The following is a 19,485-nucleotide window of genomic DNA, read 5'->3' as shown; positions in this document are numbered from 1 at the left end:
GCTTTGCTGAAAGCCCCTGGGAAGTGATCAGGCAGGATGCGACCCTCACGGTCCCTCAGCACCGCCTGTGCTGCCCGGGAGACCTTCCAGGCAGGTGCCCAGGCTCAGCAATAGCACAGGAGCATTCTGCCTCACTGCCCCGTGATACCCGTGAAGGGTTGCAGGAAGGTAGAGGGCAGGCACCAAAACTTTTGAGTCGGCAATTTTTTGAGTCCCTATTCAAGCCGTAATGTCCATTTCCATCGGTATTCTGAAGCCAGGCTGCCAATAGTCCTATCTGCTTTCTAGCGCTCTCTTTTTCAGAAGAGAAATGTGATGTCCACAGGGAAATGATCTCATGTGCACCCTAAAGGCACTAACAGTACCGAGCATTAACAAGGAAGGAGGGAGTGTGCAAAAATGTATGATTTTTCAGGTCGTGCTTTTCTACTTAAACCCTTGCTTTACTGGAAAAACAATTTACGTTCATTATAAATATTTGAATTCTGTTTTGATTGCAAAGATGTCATTTTGAACTTGCCTAACAAAACAATGTAAAACTGAAAATCTCAAGCATATATCCATTTTCCCTACTGTAAAGGACCATAGTTACTGAAGATGTAATTTGTGTCACTTATTTCAAAACGCTGTAGCTGCTGTTCAAGATTCAGCACAAAGATTTTATGTTCAGCTAAATAGTGTTTAGTGCATAATCCCATACAGTGTATCTACAGGTTGCAGGCATATAACTCCAAACGACAGCAAGTGCTTTTAACTAAGAAATACACTTTGCTCTTGCCCGTATTAGTTCAGTACATCAGATCTGCAGAAACTGCTTCTACATACATGTAAATTCTTTTTTAAGCTCTATCTGGTGATCATTCCTCAGGTGGAAGGAGCATTTCCTGTGCTGGGGAATGACTCCTCTAGTAGCTCTGGTGAAATGCTTTTTGGCTTAGGAGCCCAAGTCCAGCTGGATCTAAGACTGAACCTTGTTTGGATTTCAGCCTCAAATAAAGCAAACGCAGCAAGCTGCATTTTGAAGCTGAAAATCCATGAAGTTCTGATTTATTATTTGGGAGGAAGCTGTAAAAGCACTAACTCCATACACTTGGGCTGGATTTTATAGTTGAGTGAATTCCAAATTAAACAAGTCCTTCTTGGACTCCGGCTGATGTTTCATCCTGTGCTGTCAGATCTGGACCCGTCCACAACCAGCCTCTTTCAAAACTAACACCAGGAGAAGCTATCATTCCAGCTTAACCTCCCTTTGTCTCCGACAGCTGCAAGGCACCATCCTGCAGTATGTGAAGACTCTGATCGAAGTAATGCCCAAGATATGCCGCTTGCCAAGACATGAATATGGCTCTCCAGGTGGGTGCTACAGATAGATGCTTGAGCAAGAGCTCACCCACGTGTTGGTACAGCATACACTCAGGCACGCCCTCGTAATTAAACAAGGTTTGGCACCTGATGTGCCAGTGCAACATGCAGCCAGGCTGGTGAGATGTGCTTTCAGCTGCTCTGCTGTTGTCACTGGAACATGCATAGGAAACTTTTCCAGGAAATTTCCAACAGGAACACACGGATGGCTGATAAGGAAATGTCTTCCGGTAGCTTCTGTTTTGTCTTCATGATTTCGTAAGCTTGTGGCTCTCACTGATATTTTTCAAAAGCTCTGCTTAGTTGATGGAAAGGTTTTTTGCAGCGTGACTGCAGTCTGCCGTTCAGCTGGATGGGGAAACGGGCTGGTATACATGAGCCAGCACCAAGACATCCATTACAGTCTTGCATCTCTTTTTTCCTCTGATGAGGAAATCCAAGGACTTCATAGTTATTACTCCCTGTTTCCCAAGGGTTCCTGGAAGCAGGATAAGACACTGTGTGCTAGTTCTGCCCAGTGCTGGTCTCCACCTATCTGTTTAGCAATTACAGCTTGCAATTTGTGATTAGGGAAGTATCAGGCACTGATTGTCCTTTTATCCAAGTTATTGGAGGGTGATTCTGCTCTTGCTTCTCTGACTGTCCTTCCTTGTCTTTTCAGGAATCCTGGAGTTTTTCCACCATCAGCTGAAGGACATCATTGAGTATGCAGAGCTGAAGACTGATGTGTTCCAGAGCCTCAGAGAAGTGGGCAATGCCATTCTCTTCTGCCTCCTTATCGAGCAGGCTTTGGTAAGGCAAAACCCCCTGCACCAACAGATCGTACTTGAAATTGCCAGCTTGAGAGTATAAGTGGAAGTGGGTTCTCCAGCAGAAGAGTTTGGGAAATGTTACTTTCCAGCTCCTCATGTGCTCAGGGTCTCTCTGGGGCTGTGTTATTGGGGTCTGTGGGCATGTCCATGGGGATGGTGTGCATTGGTGCTTGGTCACTGACATCTGGGATTGCTGAAGGAGAATCTGAATACTGGAAGATCTAGATTTAATTGTTGGACCCAAAGCTATCCTTCTCAAAAATGAAGCCAACTGGAGCTTATTTCTAGATTGTAAGCTCTCTGGGGCAGGGATCAATACTTCTTTATATACGTATTTGTACAGTGAGAAGTAGATCTGAGCCCTTTGCTCTTTTGGGGTGCCAGCATGATGAAAGAAACCCGGCTGATTCTAATGGTGCTAAGGATAAAGCAATCCAACAGGAAGAAAATCTTGGAAGAGCTGATGATACATTTCCTATGACTTATCTTCACTGAAAACTTAGCCGGAGTGATGACGTGGTGTTTTCCCCTGCACAACTGTTTTCCACATATACAAGTCTCTCAGCTCATGTGATGCCCTTTCTGGTATGGGGCAGAGGCTGTGGCTGAGTGTCACACATCTTCTTAGCTTCTAGTTTTCCACACGATACGTTCACTTCCTAATGAATTTATCTCATAGTTTGGCCTAGAGCCAACCAAGGAGTGTTCAACAACACAATTTTACATTAAAAATGCGTATTTCATGTCAGAATGGTTTTGGCAGGGTTGTTTCAGTTTTTCCAGACATATTCCAGAAAGACTTCCCTAGCATAAGATAGGATTTTCAAGCAAAGCCAGAAAGTAGTTCAAAGATTCCGATTTTTATCCAAGCACAGGGAAAACTAAAAATCTCAGCATGTCCTCAAAATGAATATTTCTGCCCTTGCCTTTGCATTTTAACCCCAGATACAGAGATTTTTAGTTCCTGATATGGTGTATCAAACGCCTTCAGTGAGCAGTAGTTGTGTTAAGATTAAAACTAGTGATGTGTATCACCTAGCAGCTTGGCTTTATTTAATAGAATGACCAGAGTTGCCAACTGTATTCTGGCAGTTTCTGTTCCTTTTGTGGCTTCCTCACTGCTTTCTGCTGTTCTCAGTGTTGGATTTTATGCTGGATGTACTATTGCATTTGCCTTTTCCGTCCCGTCTTTAAATGGACACTTGAGGGACACATGGTGGTTTCTTTTAGAAATCCTTCATTTCGATGCAAAAATGTTCCTCCAGTCCCAGGAGCTGTACATCAGCAGTATACTGGCATTTTAGAATAGCAGAAATTCAAGAAAACAAGATGGTGAGAATTTGGGGGTCCCTTTAGGAAGGCTGCCCATCAAAGTCCATGCATGCCCACTTCCCATGCCAGCCAGAGCCTCTCCCCCTCTCTGATCCCTTGTTTTTCCACACAGAAAGAGATTCAGAATATAAAGCCATTTTGCACGCAGCAGGCACTCGCTTGCTGGAAGCTGTCAGATGTGTAGAGCCATCACGTAACAAGATTTTCCCTCTAATGGAGCTCTTATGCAGCAGGAGCAATTGCTTGTACGGTGCAGTTATCTTCATAGCTGTCAGAGTGATCCAAGGCTGGTGGTATTTGCTGGACTGCTCTAGTGAAGATGTGCAGTCTGCACCATTCTACCCTGTTTTCATTGTTTAAATTTGAGGAGTAAGGGGTTCCTTGGGACTAAATTCGTAAGCAGAATTCTTACTCTCAGGTAATGGGCCTTGGTGGAGGGCATCTATTAATAACATGACTAATTTGGGACAGATATCAGGTGAATGCAGGCTGCAAATGGTGCTAATACTCTCTATCAGAGGAAAACAGCAGTGAAAGAACATTCATCTAGGAACAAATAGTGTTTTGCAAGTAAAATGACCAAGGTGACAGGCACACTCTGTTTGCATCAGTATCTCTCTGCCCATGGAGGGACCCCGGACTGTTTCTGTTCCTCCAGCACTGTGTCACAAACTGCACTCCGACAAACTCGCTCTCATCCCAGCATCCATGTGCCAGTACAGCCTCCTGCAGCTCCATACTGTCCCCTCCCTCCTGGCTGGAAGGTGGGGTATCCACCTGTGCATCCCAAACAGACCCAGCCGAGTCATTCCATCTGGCGCCCAAATATCTTTTGCTGCGCTGTCATGACCTGCTTTCGAGTGTGTCTACATCTCTACAATAAGCTCAGAACTGAAAGCATGTCCTAGAACTAGACTTTTGTAGGAGCAAACTAATGCCTTGTTGTGATGCAATGCCTCTGTGTTAAACAGCTTTGGTTTCCTTGCTGCTGTTTCCCATTGCAGACTTGTATACAATGTATTGTCAGCCATCGCTCCTCAGTCTCCACCTGCCTATTTCTAGGTTTCTTCTCCTTGTGCATCTGTGTTTGGGATTATTTTTTCTCAAGTGCATCGGCATGCATTCTCTCAGGTGGCATCTCATGATGTTATTCCTCTCTGGACTTCTGTATTATTCTCCGTGGTGCCTACACCACTGGGATTCTGGTCTGGTGGCCCTGGCTGAGAACACCATATGAACAACCAAATAATTTCAGACCAATGTATTATGTACCTATTTGCAATAGAGCCATGCATCAGTGTATTTTACGTGCACACATCCTAAAATAATTAAGCCAGAGAGTAGTTTCCACCCGGGCATCTCCTCTGTACGAGCAAACAGCAGGAGGTCACCAGGGTAAGATGAAACAGAAAGGTCCGTGTTCTTTATCCCCTCTGACTTGCAGGGCTAGTAAGTGGGACAGGCAACAAATATAAAGCTCTGGCCTTCTACAGGCAGGAACTAAATTACTTGATTTAAAGAAACTTCCTGGCTTAAGCTGAGAGGTATTCCTTCCAGTTTTAGCTCACTTAGATTCAAACCATTGGAGTTGCTACCGAGCTGGGTTGGATTTGAATAGGTGCTGTAGACTTGAATTGTTGTAGCGTTGCCCAGGCCCCTGAACCATACACTCAACCCCTGTAGGTGTTTTTTAACTTACTTTATCTTTCTTTCTTCCTGCCTCAGTCCCAGGAAGAAGTTTGTGATTTGCTGCATGCTGCTCCCTTCCAAAATATTTTGCCCAGGGTCTACATCAAAGGTAAGAAGCTGAGAGGGAAGCAGTGGACAGACTCAGAGGTCTCTGTCCAGAAGCTGTTTCTCTCCCATTTCTGCTGAGGATTGGTTCTGGCCCTGCTTCCCCCTCGAAATAGATAAGTGGCTACAGCCGAAAGTCAGGTGGAAACAAACGCCAAGGGTTCATTTTCTGTAGCCTAGTTACAGACTGAAACCTTAGCCAGTTTGGGGGTTCCTTAAGGTTCTAAAGCCATTTCACAGCCTCTTTGGAGAATGACAGCATGAAATGTCCATCTCAACAGGAGTGATAAGTAACAGGGACACGCTTTTGGACATGTGTTATTAAGCTGCTGCTGAGGCTGCAATCACACATCCCTCCCTTCTCTGCATCACTGGTTCCCTCATTTGCTCTCGGTTTGGCTCACTGATCCAGAGGCTCGTTGGATGGTTGCTGGGGGGCAGCTCTGAGCAAACTCAGCGGAAATTGCGGGTCTCCACTTCCTCCTCTCATTTCACTGTTTGCTGCTCGCTTGACAGAAGGAGAACGCTTGGAGGTGCGCATGAAGCGTCTCGAAGCCAAGTATGCCCCACTTCACCTGGTTCCCTTAATAGAGAGGCTGGGCACTCCGCAGGTAAGGATTTCATTGAAAGGGATGGCTGTTGAAGTTTCGTAGCAGTCCCTAGATGGCCTGTTTGGCCTTGGGAAAGTGATCTATTTCACACACACCCCCCTCCAAAATGCCAGTCGGAAGAAAATCAGAATCCTTGCCCTAGCAGACACTTGGAAGGGAAATTTGTGAGCGGGTCCAGAGGTGGTGTGTTGGTGCCTCCAGTCTGGAGAGCTGGTGGGGAGCTGCGAGGCAAGCGTGCTTGAAGCCAGCTCTGAATAAGAACAACTCTGAAAAACTCTCCTGCTCCGTTTTAAAAAGATGGAGAATTGCTGGGGTGGTTTGTGGGGTAACTTTGCAAGGCTGTCCCTGACTTCATCAATTGCCTTCACTTTTGGGAATCCCGTTTTAGGGCTGCAGTGTGGTCCATTTTTAAGCTCATCCCTGTCAAGGAATACATCTGAGAATGGTTTTCCTCCTAGTACATGCTTAGAGCTTCAGCACATGCTTAAAATTACGGCTCCATTTAAGTGTTTTCTTGAGGTGGGTCTCAGCTTGGAAAAGATCTCTTGTGCAGAAATTTAGTACTGTTAAAAATACCTCTGTGGATCGGTCAATGTAATAGGCAAAATTTGAGCTCGGTTGATATCAATAGCCAAACTGCCACTGCCTACTTAGTGGGGTTGACGGGATAAAAATCTTTCAAAGTATTAAATTAATCAACATTCTTTTTCTGTAATGTACTGCCGAGGGAATGGAAAAAACACTCAGTTGCATGAGGTGACAGATCTATGGCAGGCAGAAAGTTGTTGATTTTTTTTTATTGTTTTTCTGATGAATCAAGGACATTTTCAGCTTTGCTTCATTGGAAATCATATGAAACAAAGAAATTGGCTGGATAACTGAGGGCTTTGCCTTACTTTGTAGACATTTCTCTCACTTCCCATTGACTTCCTTTTAAAGGAGACACTCGAGAAAAAGAATTCACCTCTGTGTTTTTGTGTCTTTGTGTTGGTCTTTCTATCTCTCCTTCTTTCCATGCAAAATCATCATTGAAATCTGCTACTAGAGTCCACTCGTTGCTTATCCCTGCCATAGTTATGATGGTGATGAAAACAAAAGGTATTTCATGTCCTGCTAAAAATTACTTTTTCCGTAAACTGTTCCCATATTCATCACGCAGGTACGGTAGAATACCAGATCTTTTTTGAGCTCAGGTGTAAATGAACACAAGAGTCACTTTCTATAGGTGCCTCCATAGCTTCCAAGCTTGTTCCTTATGCAGTTTTGGACATGCATTTTGGAAATGCAGTTTTGGACACAGGCCATACAGGATTTTTTTTCCTGCAGGATGCATAAGTGCCTTTTAGCAATTGTCCAGAATCTGAGCAGAAGTTGCCTGCTTGATTCCTCTCCCAAAAGGTGGCCCTATGCGTTTCAGGTAATTGCATGCTGTGAAGGGGCTGAGCCAGAGGCTGCTGTAGTCAGTGGGGATCCATCAGTCCTTGCAGGCTTTGGGTACGATTCTGGCAAGCTTGCCAGTTAACAAGCTGTAAAAGAGGAATGGCACAACTGGATTTGTGCAGTGGTAGGAAAACTGTCAGTGATTATTATAAGTAATTGTTTTGCCTTGAGAATCCAGCAGCAGCTGTTTGATAGATGATTCATAAAGAACCAAGGGGGTCAAAGTGGTTCGTTAAAAGAATCCTCTCCCTTTTAATGCTGATCATAGAAATATTTAGTGAGGGATTTTCAGAAGTGCTTGGTCAGTCTGACTTTTTTCATTACACTGCAAGTAATGGGAGCCTATCCTTTTGAAGACAGAGCGAATAGTTGAGCTGGCACAGTGGCATCCTTTGACAGTTTCTCTCGAGAGCACCCTTCCTCTCCGGATCTCAGAAATCGGTGGGACACCAGACTGTGGGGCAGATCTGGCCACAAGACTAACAGCTCTCCAGCTGCCTTCACCACGGTAGATACCTTCCCCGATGGTAGTAGTCCTGTATCAAGGACTGATCTTACAATGATGAATTTTAGAACCAAATTCTGTCTGTAAATGTGCATAACTGAGTGGCACTACATCCTTTGAAAGCCAGATACATCCCTTTCTAGATCAAGTTTTCTTCAGAAACGGTATACTAAGATCGCACTGGACTAGTTTGTTCTTAAGAGTACCTGTTCTATCAGTATATCTTAGCAAAAGGTAATGCTAATACCTGATTTGCATTTGAAATGGCTTTACTTCTAATGTGTCCCCATTTTGCCATCATAGCCTAGTGTGTGCAGATGCTAATCTGTACCCATAAGAGCTTGGAGCAGGTGAGTAGAGAGAAAGTATGCAGCCTTTAGCGATAAAAACAGGCTGGATAAAAAAAATCTTTACTTGCTAAGCAAACATATGCAAGTGCGTGCCATGAAACCGGTGATATCATTCCTGCATTTAACAGATCCAGGGATCCCAGACCCAATCTGGCCTCTGCACAGCGATACAGCTTTCCCTTGATACGTGCTATTAGTTGAACATTAATTGATCTGAGGTTCTCAGAACATCCTTGAAATTGTGGCACAAGCAGGAATTGTAACACTTTGAATTTCAATAGCCACGAAACTAAAAATACTTCAGGTCACTGCCAGCATACTAATAGTCAGGAAAGGGGATGTGCAGGTGCATTCGTGTTTTTTCAGAGTGGAGTAACGATGACCCAAGTAAACCAAGCATAATTTGTGTTCTTCATATCTGGCCACAACACGTGCCTGCCCGTTGTACCAGATGCTCTGAGTCCCCATCACGATTCTGATCGGGGTGACGTTTTTACAGGCATTACAGGGACAGCTGGAAATGGAGCGGATGCTTAAAAACTACTCAGAGCTCCAGGAAGTCCTCTGGGATAGGCAGGGGGTCGGTAAATGTCACGCTTGCTCTGCACGCCCCTGCCGAAGTGGTGAGAGGGGAAAAGGCTCTGCCTGTGGGGCTGGGGCACCTGCTGGGGTGAGCGTGGCCGAGCCGGAGCCTCCCAGAGCCACGGGCACGACCATTCGTTCCCTGTGCTGTGTTGGGCAGTGCTGTAGAGATGTCAGTAACGCTGCTGGAAACGGCAGGGAATGGGACAGCTAAAGGCATATCAGGGCAGTGAGCAAACGCCATGCTTGCACCCCAGCCCCACTCAGTGGAGTCAGCGCTCCCATGCCGCGGGGGCCCTGCTTGCTTATTTAAAATCCCCCCATCCCCCCCTTTTTTTTCCTCTGGGGGAGCGATGAGCCTGAAATGAAATCAACTCTCTTTTAATTTTTCTCTAGTGTAAAATGAACTCCAGCCAGTGGAGCCATTCCAGATTTGTACATGTAAATCTCAGTGGGGATGTCGCAAAAATTCTCCACGTGTGTAAAGCTTTCACATCTGGAAAAAAATATTTTCCTTTCTTATAAACCACAGGTTTTCCAGTATTAAGGTTCCAGTGGCTTCTCATCTTCCTCAGAGCTTTTAATCCTAACTGCAAAAGAAATCAAGAAAACCATAGGCTGCCTACATTTTAAAGAGATGATGGCAATGTCCTGGGAAGCAAAATGTCCCTGTTCTCTCCTGTTTCATTTCCATAATCTGCAGAAATCATGAAATTAAACCCAGCAACACTGAGTAGCACTAATGTAATAGAACAGTGTGCTAGCAGAATTAAGGATCAGTATTTCTGATCAGAGCTTTCCCTTCAACTTTTGTTTTCTGACATACGTAATCATTTCAAAAGATACTTAGGTCGGTGAAATATAATTGAGCACAAGATTGAGTCTTCTTCTGTGTGAGGGATGAGTATTCTCTGGTGGGGAGTGCCATGGGAGCAGCCATCAGAGGTAAGGTTGGACCTTGCGTGGGATGTGTTGTTAACCCTGAAAGAGCCGGGGAGACCAGGAAGCGTTAAGTCCAGCAAGAGCATCCGTCTGTATTACATCGTCACTTGTGTTTCTTTGGTTGTCCTCCTCCTCAGCAAATAGCCATCGCCCGGGAGGGTGACTTGCTGACGAAGGAGCGGTTGTGCTGCGGGCTCTCCATGTTCGAGGTGATCCTGACACGGATTAGGAGCTACCTGCAGGACCCGATCTGGCGCGGGCCACCCCCGACAAACGGGGTCATGCACGTGGACGAGTGCGTGGAGTTTCACCGGCTCTGGAGTGCCATGCAGTTTGTGTACTGCATCCCTGTGGGCACCAACGAGTTCACTGCAGAGTGAGTGTCCATCTGGCAGCTCTGCCGTTAGCACTGCTCACGAGCTAGCAGGGCCGGCAACCCCCCAAGATACCCTCAGCTGCAGCCACAGCCTCGACCACTGTGGCTGTAGAGGGGGAACGTAGATCCTTGATGAAAGGACTTTGTTGTGCATGGGCATAAAGATGCTTTCCATCTGAACAGCTGGGGGAGAGAGCAAAGTAAAGGGGCCTGCACAAGGTAACGTGCAGAAGGAGATGGGTACATGGGCAACAACCCAAGTCAGAGGCTAGGTCCTCACCTGTCTTACCCTGTGATGCACCCTGCACAGCCCGGCCCTGATGTAATCCTGCATATTTCCTTCTGAGTTCCTTTTCTCTAGGTGTATACCCACTTCCCAGGAGTGGGACTGAATCTGGTTTCCCTAAGAATTCACCAAGGAAAGTTCCTGGTGCCATGGTAGGACTTCTCTTACCTAACTGTATCCTGTCATCTCTCCGCTCCCCATCACCCTGTCTTCCTTCCAGGCAGTGCTTTGGAGATGGTCTGAACTGGGCAGGTTGCTCTATCATTGTTCTCCTTGGTCAGCAACGGCGCTTTGACCTCTTTGACTTCTGCTACCACCTGCTGAAGGTGCAGAGGCAGGACGGGAAGGATGAAATTATAAAAAACGTGGTAAGTTGAAGGGCAGGGTCTGAAGGACCTGAAGCAGCACACTTCTCTCTCTGTTTTCTGTCTTGCTTTGTCCAAACACATAAATTACAACTGTGCCCGGTGTTAACCTTTTTCAAACTGAACACACTCGCTGTGAGATTTCCATCTGCAGTCTCAGCAGAGAGGCCAAGGTTTTAATTGGCTTGGCAATCGAACCTTTTTTTCTCCCAAAGCTTTTCCCTTCTTCCTGAGGTTGGGAGGCTGGAGCTGAGAAGCTGGCATTTCCAGCAACCATCCTGTGATCTCAGTGGCTTTATCAATAAGCAGCTGGGCATCTAGACTTTAGAACGGTTAACTTGGGACCACTCACTGACCTTGTTAATGCTCTGTCTTGAGTCATCAGACCCTATAATGAAGTGAGTCACGGATCCCTGGGAAGTGCTAAGTGGAACTGTAGCGTGTTACAGCGGCTTTGCTTTATCAGAGGTTTCCAGCAGCAGCACAGAGGTACTGGTACTATCTAGCTGATCAGATGACGTAAGACTCTTCATCTACTGTTTTTTTTTTTTCCCTCACCGTCCCTCCAGCCCTTAAAGAAGATGGCCGACAGGATCAGGAAGTATCAGATCCTGAACAATGAGATTTTCGCCATCCTGAACAAGTACATGAAGTCGGTGGAGACAGACAGTTCCACGGTGGAGCACGTGCGCTGCTTCCAGCCCCCAATCCACCAGTCACTGGCCACCACCTGCTAGTGTGGACGCTGACCCCCCGCGGGTTGGGACGGGAGAAGGGACTGAACCCAGGACAGCTGGGAAGGGTAGAAGGGTAGACTCGATGGCGTGAGACCTGGCAACAAAGTAAGACTGGGTATGCCTGCTACACACAAGGACGCATCTTCCCATCCAGCCCTGTGTGAGTGCATGTTCTTCTGTACCATCCCTGTGATCGGTTTTACTTGTAGCTTTCAGACTTGGGGGTGGGTGGGGGTGGGCGGGTGAAATGTGCTTTTCTTCCATGACGTGGTCCGGTTTTACCCTGTGATTCATCCAATCGAACACATCACTCTGAAGCCATATTGCAGCCCCAAACGTGGGGCTCCTGGTGGAAAAGCTCCATGCTTCTGCAGCACCGGGAGCCCACTCCCACCGCCGAAGCGATGGGGCAAATCAACACCCCCGTGACATGTGCCACCAGCTGTGGAGCAGGAGGGTCTGAAGACAAGCCCCTGATCCACTCGTTGTGGGGGAAGGATGGATGAAGGCAGGACCCTGAGGATCAAGTGATGGGTGCGGAGGAGCTGTGCCGGGCTGGGTGGCTGCACACCCCGGGCTGGGGCTGGTTCCTGCGCTCTGCCGCTCTGTTGGCCCTTCCAGCATCTGTTAACGGGAGCTTTGGCACGTGGGTTTCAGAGTAGCAACGATGTAGTCGCCAAATGACTCCTCAGCACTTCGGAGAGCTGGGGAGAGAGAAAACAGCCTGGCTTTTTCCCTGCTATGGATCATCCACTTACTTTAATGCAAAGGGTTCTCCCCAAAAAACACATCTTCCACGAACTAGACAAGATTTCTTACGGTCTGCGGAAGAGGCTGCACTCATGTGAATGTGCTCTTGATCATACTAATGTGGGTGGAAATAATCACTGGTCCTGACAGGAGGCAGGTGTAGTTACCTCGGACATACGTGATCTTTGATCTTCAGCAAGGATGAGAGCTGGGGTGTGTAACTGGAGTATGTTCTGGGATGCTATTTTCCCTTGTTTTAGACAAATTCCTAGTGGCACAGCAACCAGATCTCTTTTCTTCAGAGAATGGTGACTATCAGCAGGGCTTAGGAAACTTCCCATCACTCAGAAATCATGATTGTTTAGAAGATGTAAAATACAGGATAAGCATCAAAAGATACCCAGAATTTTCTAGGTTTAAAGGTGTTCAGAGGGAACACTGGAGTCTGTTTCCTTTTCCCTCTCAGCTAATCTAAGATCCCTGGATGTTGAGAACAGATTCAGTAGGAACTTCAAGGAGGATTTCATAATTCATGGTCTTCCCAGCTTCCCCTCAGTAGTGTCATTGAAGTGATGCAAAAGCTTGTGCTTGAAGTTAGAGGAGATCAAACCACATGCTCCAAGAGAAAACGATGCTAGTCTCACCACTGGCAATATTTTAATTTCCCACCTTTAGCCAGATCACAGCAGGTAATTGCTGTTACAGTATACAGATGTGATAATATATATTGCTTTCGTGCATTTCATCATGCCTTGTAAACTGCATGCTACTACAGATGTTAAAAAGGCAGAGCCTGGGCATTTATTCTGTCAGAGGGAACATATAATTAATAAGTAGAAATGTCCCAGCTGGAGTATTTTGTCTTAGGAAACAACAGCCAGCAAACTACTGTTAGCAAGAGGCGATCTTGCTGGGTGGGACGAATTTGTTCTCCCAGACACTTACCGCCTACTCCCTTGATAATCAATGAATAACTGACATGTGAAAAGTGCTGGACATTTTCACACCTTGAGTTTTCCTCTAATTACCGAGACAGACATTTAAACTGCAGGGAGGAAACTGTGCGGCACGGTGATCTAAAAGTAAAATGAAATCTCTGGAAGTCTGGCTGAAATCTTGGAGTGGCAGGGAAGGAGCCAGCCCAGCAGGGCCAGTTGTTTCCTCCATGGCGTGAGGAAGAGCAGCAGAAGAGCGTCTGGGACTCGATGACACTGCAAGGCTCTTGCTCTCTATTTACTCTTCCACTAAGGATGTCAGTTCTTGTTTTCCATCATGTTCCAACACTTCTGCGCTACTGGAGTGAGGGTATCTACAGATATATATTTTTAAAAGGAAGAGGAGAATCAAGCACTTTATTTTTTGTGGAAAACAAGATATGAGGGAGATAGATCCAACCAAGTTCCTATTTTTCCTGACCTAAACAGTAAGTGCTTGTTATTTTGGTATGAAAGTGTTGCTGAAAAGGTGGCACAAGTCCCTGTCTGGCTCTCAGAGCCACTTCTGGGCACAGCACAAATGTAATGTTCTACTGCGTCTGACATGTTATGGGATGTTGGAGTCTTCCCAGAAACCAGCATGAGCAAGAACAAAAGGATGAACTGTACCCCACGGCCCAGTCTCGGCTACCTAGACAAAATAGGATACAGTAAGGTGAATTTAAATGCCCATTTTCATCTGTTTAGGTCTGGAGTGAGTCATGAGATATTTTACCTAAATATGACTATCACTTTGTATTCTTTTGCTGTAGTTTTGCCATAATAATTCTCTGAAACCCTGCAAAACACAGTTGTGTGTACTTGAAAGAAGAGGTAGATGAGATCTATTTGTTGCCCTCCAATTTGCTGGCAAAAATGTAAAATCCCTTCAGATTCTGAGGGATTAAATGTTTTGAGCAAAATGTCCAAAGTGCATGAACAAAATGTAAAGTGTTTTTGACTGTAGAGTGTATGCAGATATTTTTCCTTGTTGCTCAAGTAGTATGAGGTATCAGCTAGGAATAACCTTACAGTCTTCATTTCTGAGATTTGATGTTATTGCCCTTTTATTATCTAAAGGTTGCAAATAGTCTTTAGCTTCAGTTTTCTGACCCTCCTTGACTGTGTATGAGAAACAGGTGTCCAGGCTTAGGTCTTTAAAGTACTCCATGAAAATGGAATTTTTTTCCTCCTATCCTTTTTCTAATGTTGTAATTGTTAATGGAAATAGAGAGCAGATTTCTAACCGTAGGGCTAAGTAGTAACAGATTGCCACAGGGTCGGGCATATTCTCCACGCTTGCAGACTTTCTGCCAAGTTTGGGTGTCTTCCTTGCAGATATGCTCTAATCCTATAGTTTTCAGCCTTTTACAATCTGCAGACCCCTAGTTGTTTTTTTTTTCCTAGGGAAATGTGGACCCCTGTCCGGATACTTTTTAAGTCCACTGACTATGGGCTCACTTTTTTACTTCCATTTTCCTGCTTACTCTGAAGTAGTCTGCAAACTCCCCAGGATTTACCAGCCACCACTTGGAATGTCTACTTCGAAGGCAAGTTGTTGGCTCCCTACAGGAATTACAGGGGGGAGAAAGGATGGCCTGTGTCATGAATGAAGTCAGACTAGGTTATTTTAATGTTCCCTCGGGCTCTGACATTATAAGATGTGACTATGGGCAGTGCACATGCCTTTCTTGAATGATGCTACACTTGACTTTCAATGATACGGTAGAAAGGGGAAGCAAACTAATTAAAGCTCAGCACTTCAGTGATTTCCTTTTAAACTCTGACAGCACTTATTACCATTGAACAACATGTTAGTCCTTTTTCTCCTGCATTACTCCAGTCCAGTAGGTTCATGTGTGTTTGAGAACAAAAGAAAAAAAAGAAAATTGAAGGTGTAAAAACCCCAAGAAAATATTCTCAAAAACTTGTCAAATGTACCATATTTGTATGAAAAGCTGCTTGAGTTATTTTGTAAAATGAATTTTATTTATGGTGAGGTATATTTACGCTCGTGATCTGATAACGGTGTTAAATTTTTGATCCATATTTGCTATGCAGCTGAAGATGATATTGGTTTTGTATTATTTTTTGCTGTCGTTCTGAAATCCAGCTAACAGAAGCTTCCATTTCCATTAGAAATGCTTCTGCAAGAGTAAAGCATCTGGTACATGGTGATATGTCCCGTTACACAGCAACCAACAGTGTGTACAACAAATGTGGGATGACTTTGTGATGAAGAGAAATAAAAATTGGGCTCATTCATTAAATGGGCAGACTTTACCTTGTGGTGTCATCATCATTGCAATAACTATTATTTGGGGAGAGCCTCCAATTGCACCTGGCACAAAGAAAAAGCTAAGAGGAATAATGGCAGCATTTTGTTAATGAAAACATAGAGCTTTTGTCAAAACCAAAGAAAAAAAAATGAAGCTTTATGGCCAACACCAAAACACATTTGCCTATCAGAAAGTTAACAGTTTGTCAGAAAAACATCCTTCCACAACAAATTTTCATTTGAAATCTTGTTTTAGTTATTAGAGGGCTGGGGGAGGGAAAATTGTATTATTATTGTCAATGGAACTTGACAAGCCCTACTCAAAATGAAGCTGATCTAAGGAGCTAAGTTCCTGTCATTACCACAGCCTTGCAAACTCAACAGGGACCTTTTTATTCCAGAAGACTCTCCTTGCTCTTTGTTTCCAGATTTCCACTTGAAACCATTCTTAAGTTTGTGTCAAAAGCATCCAAGGAGCAGCCACGGGTGTTGACTGCAGAAGGAACAGTGGGAACCAAGGGGAAAAGACCTGGGAGCTGAGGAATTGGGGTGAGCCATGGATCTATGGGAGCAGGAGCACCTGCTTCCCTTCTTCATCGGCAATAGATAAAATATTGCAGCTGAGCTTCCCTTTCATAGCTTCTTCCCAAGGATTCCTGGTGGGAACATCTTCCTAGCTTAAGAGGAATAAAAATGCAACGATTCTTCACATAAAATGGGAAGCGAACTTTACTCCAGGACCAGGCAGCTCTGTTGATCTTTCCAGTGTGCTTTAAGTCACGGGACACTGGATGTTCCCGCAGCTTTGGGCATAGCGTGCAGCTGCGGAGGGCTGTTTGCCTGGCGGTTGAAAGTTGCACAATGTTTACTGATTTCAACATGGTTCTGCAACAGGGAATGGCAGAGAGGAGAGCAAGACTTTCTTCCTCACTCAGTCACTGATACTAGGCAGGTTGGGTTTTAACCTTTCCTCCATTGAGATTTCTTTTTTTTTTTTTTCCTTCCCTTTTTTTCCCCAACTAATTTTAGCTGGTCTTGTGGACACCCTATGCTAACGCCTAAGGAGTGCTGATAGCTCACAGGCAGGGGGTCTTACCTGGAGCCAGAAGCAATACTTTCTTTGAGTATCGAGGGCCAACACTGAATTTTGAACAAAACCCTAAGGGACCAGGACCAAAGATGCAGGCCCACATCTTTCTTCTTCCTAATGTTTCTAGATAGGTTTACATCTTCAGATTAAAAGCACTTCACCAATGCGAAGAACAGTTCGTTAATGATTGTTTTATTGTTAAAAGCAGAACAAAATGACCCTTTCTGTGACCCCTTCTGCAAACCAGGAGCGCCTTTCACATCTAGTTTTGCTTGATTTAGAGTTCTGTTGCAAGCCCCTGGCAGATAAGAGGTCTGCAAATAACCCACCTGCTGATCGTATCAGTTCTCGTGGCATGAAGTGCTGCTCTGATGCCCACTGAACATCCACCTCCCCTCTATCACCAGCCTACCACTCCTGTTCTGCTAACATACGTGGTTTATGGGGCTGGATAAAAAATTTAACAACCCTGGGAGGAACAAGTTGGGGTGTGTTTTATAGCCTAATGACCCCGGATCACCCAGCTGCTCCACAGCACAGACCCACAGGTACGTGCACTGGCACAAGGAGGGCAGTACAGCAAGGGTGGGAACCCACCATGGACATGATGAGCTTGGGAATTTTCCTTGGTGGTGGTGATGTCTAAACTTTTCTAGCACAAAATGAGAGCCTCTGCCACTGCAGACATGGTTACCTTGAGATAGGGTGAATTAAAAGTTGTCTGCTCAACAAAGCCCAGTCTTTCAAGCTTTGAGCATCCTTTCATGTAGTGCTGCAATCAACTGAATACCAGGCAATTCCCATAACCCCTACACAATCAGGCCATTGTCAGAAAGAGAAGGATTTACCCTCTCTTTGAAGCAGCAAATGGCTCCTCGGAGACCTCAAACTATATAAAGCCATAACAGAATATTGCAAGCTTGTTCTGAAAGTTTCCAAAGGAACTGTGCCTAGCAGACATCCGAGGGCAAAAGTCTCCATTACCTGTTAGCAGGATACTTCCACCATTATTTGTAACACAGGACAATTGATACCCAGTATTTTTCCATCATTTTTTCCAGACCAGAAATGTTGAGCAGAGAATATTGGGGAAAGAAAAACCTTTTGATGTTGCTAAAGAGGTTATTTGCATGCAAAGCTGTCTTGAGCCACCCCCTGGGTTCCAGTCAAGTTCCTTGGCCTGGAAACCAGTATTTCAGGAGGAACTGCATTGCTAGAAGATGAGCTGCTAAGGAAGACTCCCTGATTTGTGAGGAGTTATTTTTAAGGAAACTTCTGATGCGAGTATCAACCAGTGAGGTCATAGCTTGGAGCTGAATTCCCTTAATTACAGGCTTCCCATTAAAATGAGGATATGAAGCAATAAAAGAGGCATTGATTGCATCCCAGCTTTATTGTTATCAGTCTCAGCTTGCCCTTGACTAAGCATAGTAGGCAACTCCACGCTAATCCTACCTGGATTTTAACTCCCATACCGCCATACACATTCTTGCTAAATCCATCAATGCAACTCTTGTGACTTAGTGATTTTATATACCACACCCCCGCAGCCCCTGAATCAGAGAAAAAGGAATACGTGACACACTTGTGTCCCATGGTTGATTGCAAGGTCTAACTGAAGCTTCTCCCACAGCGGTGACAGCTAGGCATGCTCTGGATCAGCTCGCACTGTGGCATCCCCTCCCCTCGGGACCTTTCCCCTGTCCTGTCTCCTCTCTTCCCAGAACTAAGAACAGCTTCTCTTGGAGATCTCACCCCTTGTCAAATCTGGCAAAAGTGGCCCATGGGCTCAGATGTCTTTGGAGATGAAGGGGGATACATAAACACAAGTGCATGTGGCCACATTAGCCTTTTCCTTTAGGAAATCAAGGTGACAGGGGAAGGTAAAGGTGTGGCCCAAAGTGCCTTTTGCTTTTGACTGCACCACCCCCTCTGCTGTGGCAGTAATTTATGAGGTTGCACCATGACCAAAAGGATTATTTTAACACTAGATCCCTTCCATAAATACTTGTTCCCTTCCTAACACCTCTTTGTGCACAGTGGGCAACTGCACTCTGCACAGATGTCAACAGCACTCACCCACAAACGCTTGGAAATTATTCTGGATGCAGTTTAACTACGGATAACCACATCACCATTAGGACTCCCCAGCTACAATCAAGACCTCAGGGTGTTGGAGAAGCCCCAGCAAAGGGGAGAGCCCCACAGTGCCCCTGAGCACCAGGGCTAGCAGGTAGAGCAGCCTGCGAGGGGATGGGGCCACGAACTCCCCCAGCCGCAGGCAGGCAGCGCTGCAAACAGCAAACACTTGTCCCACTCTGCCATCACCTCGCTCTCTGCAATCAGCCTCATATTCACACATTGCATGAATAGCTCTTAACCATCATCAGCAAGTAAATTTACTAAATAAAGGCTGAATCCTGCCATCGGTGTCTTGCCCAGGGTGTCTTCGGCCTGTGTAATATGTAACAGCAGCAGAAATTGCTCCCAGATCACTGGTAAATCAGTACTTTTAATTTCCTACATCAGAACCTGCTGCCACATGATTTGGATTGATCACCCAGTGCTCCTGTGCTAAAGGGGAGAACAGGACGTGGGATTTGGCTGGTAGAGTCTCTCCCAGCCAGTGACCTGCTGGTCTGTGACTGATGAAGAGACCCGATTAAAATCAAATGACTCACAAACCACTCTGACATTACATTTGCTGGAGAAAACAGTTGTACAGCGATAGGATCAGGTGCTGAGTGAGGGAGCCATGGGGTGCTAGCAATGCTGTGGCTTGACGGTCTAAGGGCAATTTCTGCAGTAACAAGTAATACATTTCAGGGGGGAAAAAAAGCGAAATTTCAGACACGTTCAGATCCTGTCTTACAACTTTATATCGCCTTATGACGGATAC

At 45.4% G+C, this 19,485-nt stretch overlaps 2 protein-coding genes across 5 annotated transcripts in view; one reads left to right on the top strand and one right to left on the bottom strand.

The window, feature by feature from the left end:
- The window catches only part of CYFIP2 (cytoplasmic FMR1 interacting protein 2), a 55,194-nt gene extending 39,693 nt beyond the window's left edge, over nt 1-15,501 (top strand). For all 4 annotated transcript variants that reach the window (XM_056348042.1, XM_056348043.1, XM_056348041.1 and 1 more), the window contains 7 exons: nt 1,263-1,353; nt 2,024-2,154; nt 5,232-5,304; nt 5,817-5,911; nt 9,868-10,106; nt 10,613-10,760; nt 11,327-15,501. In XM_056348042.1, the coding sequence (XP_056204017.1) occupies nt 1,263-1,353; nt 2,024-2,154; nt 5,232-5,304; nt 5,817-5,911; nt 9,868-10,106; nt 10,613-10,760; nt 11,327-11,494 (945 nt within the window). In that variant the 3' untranslated portion in view covers nt 11,495-15,501. The remainder of the gene's footprint in view (nt 1-1,262; nt 1,354-2,023; nt 2,155-5,231; nt 5,305-5,816; nt 5,912-9,867; nt 10,107-10,612; nt 10,761-11,326) is intronic.
- FNDC9 (fibronectin type III domain containing 9) overlaps nt 1-19,485 on the bottom strand; it is a 34,295-nt gene that overhangs the window by 9,040 nt on the left and 5,770 nt on the right. The gene's annotated exons all lie outside the window — the stretch shown is intronic.

This window comes from Falco biarmicus, chromosome 8 (genome assembly GCF_023638135.1).
Source record: "Falco biarmicus isolate bFalBia1 chromosome 8, bFalBia1.pri, whole genome shotgun sequence".
Lineage (NCBI taxonomy): Eukaryota > Metazoa > Chordata > Aves > Falconiformes > Falconidae > Falco > Falco biarmicus.
Note: the sequence above shows the minus strand (reverse complement) of the source record. Positions and strands in the feature narration are given on the sequence as shown.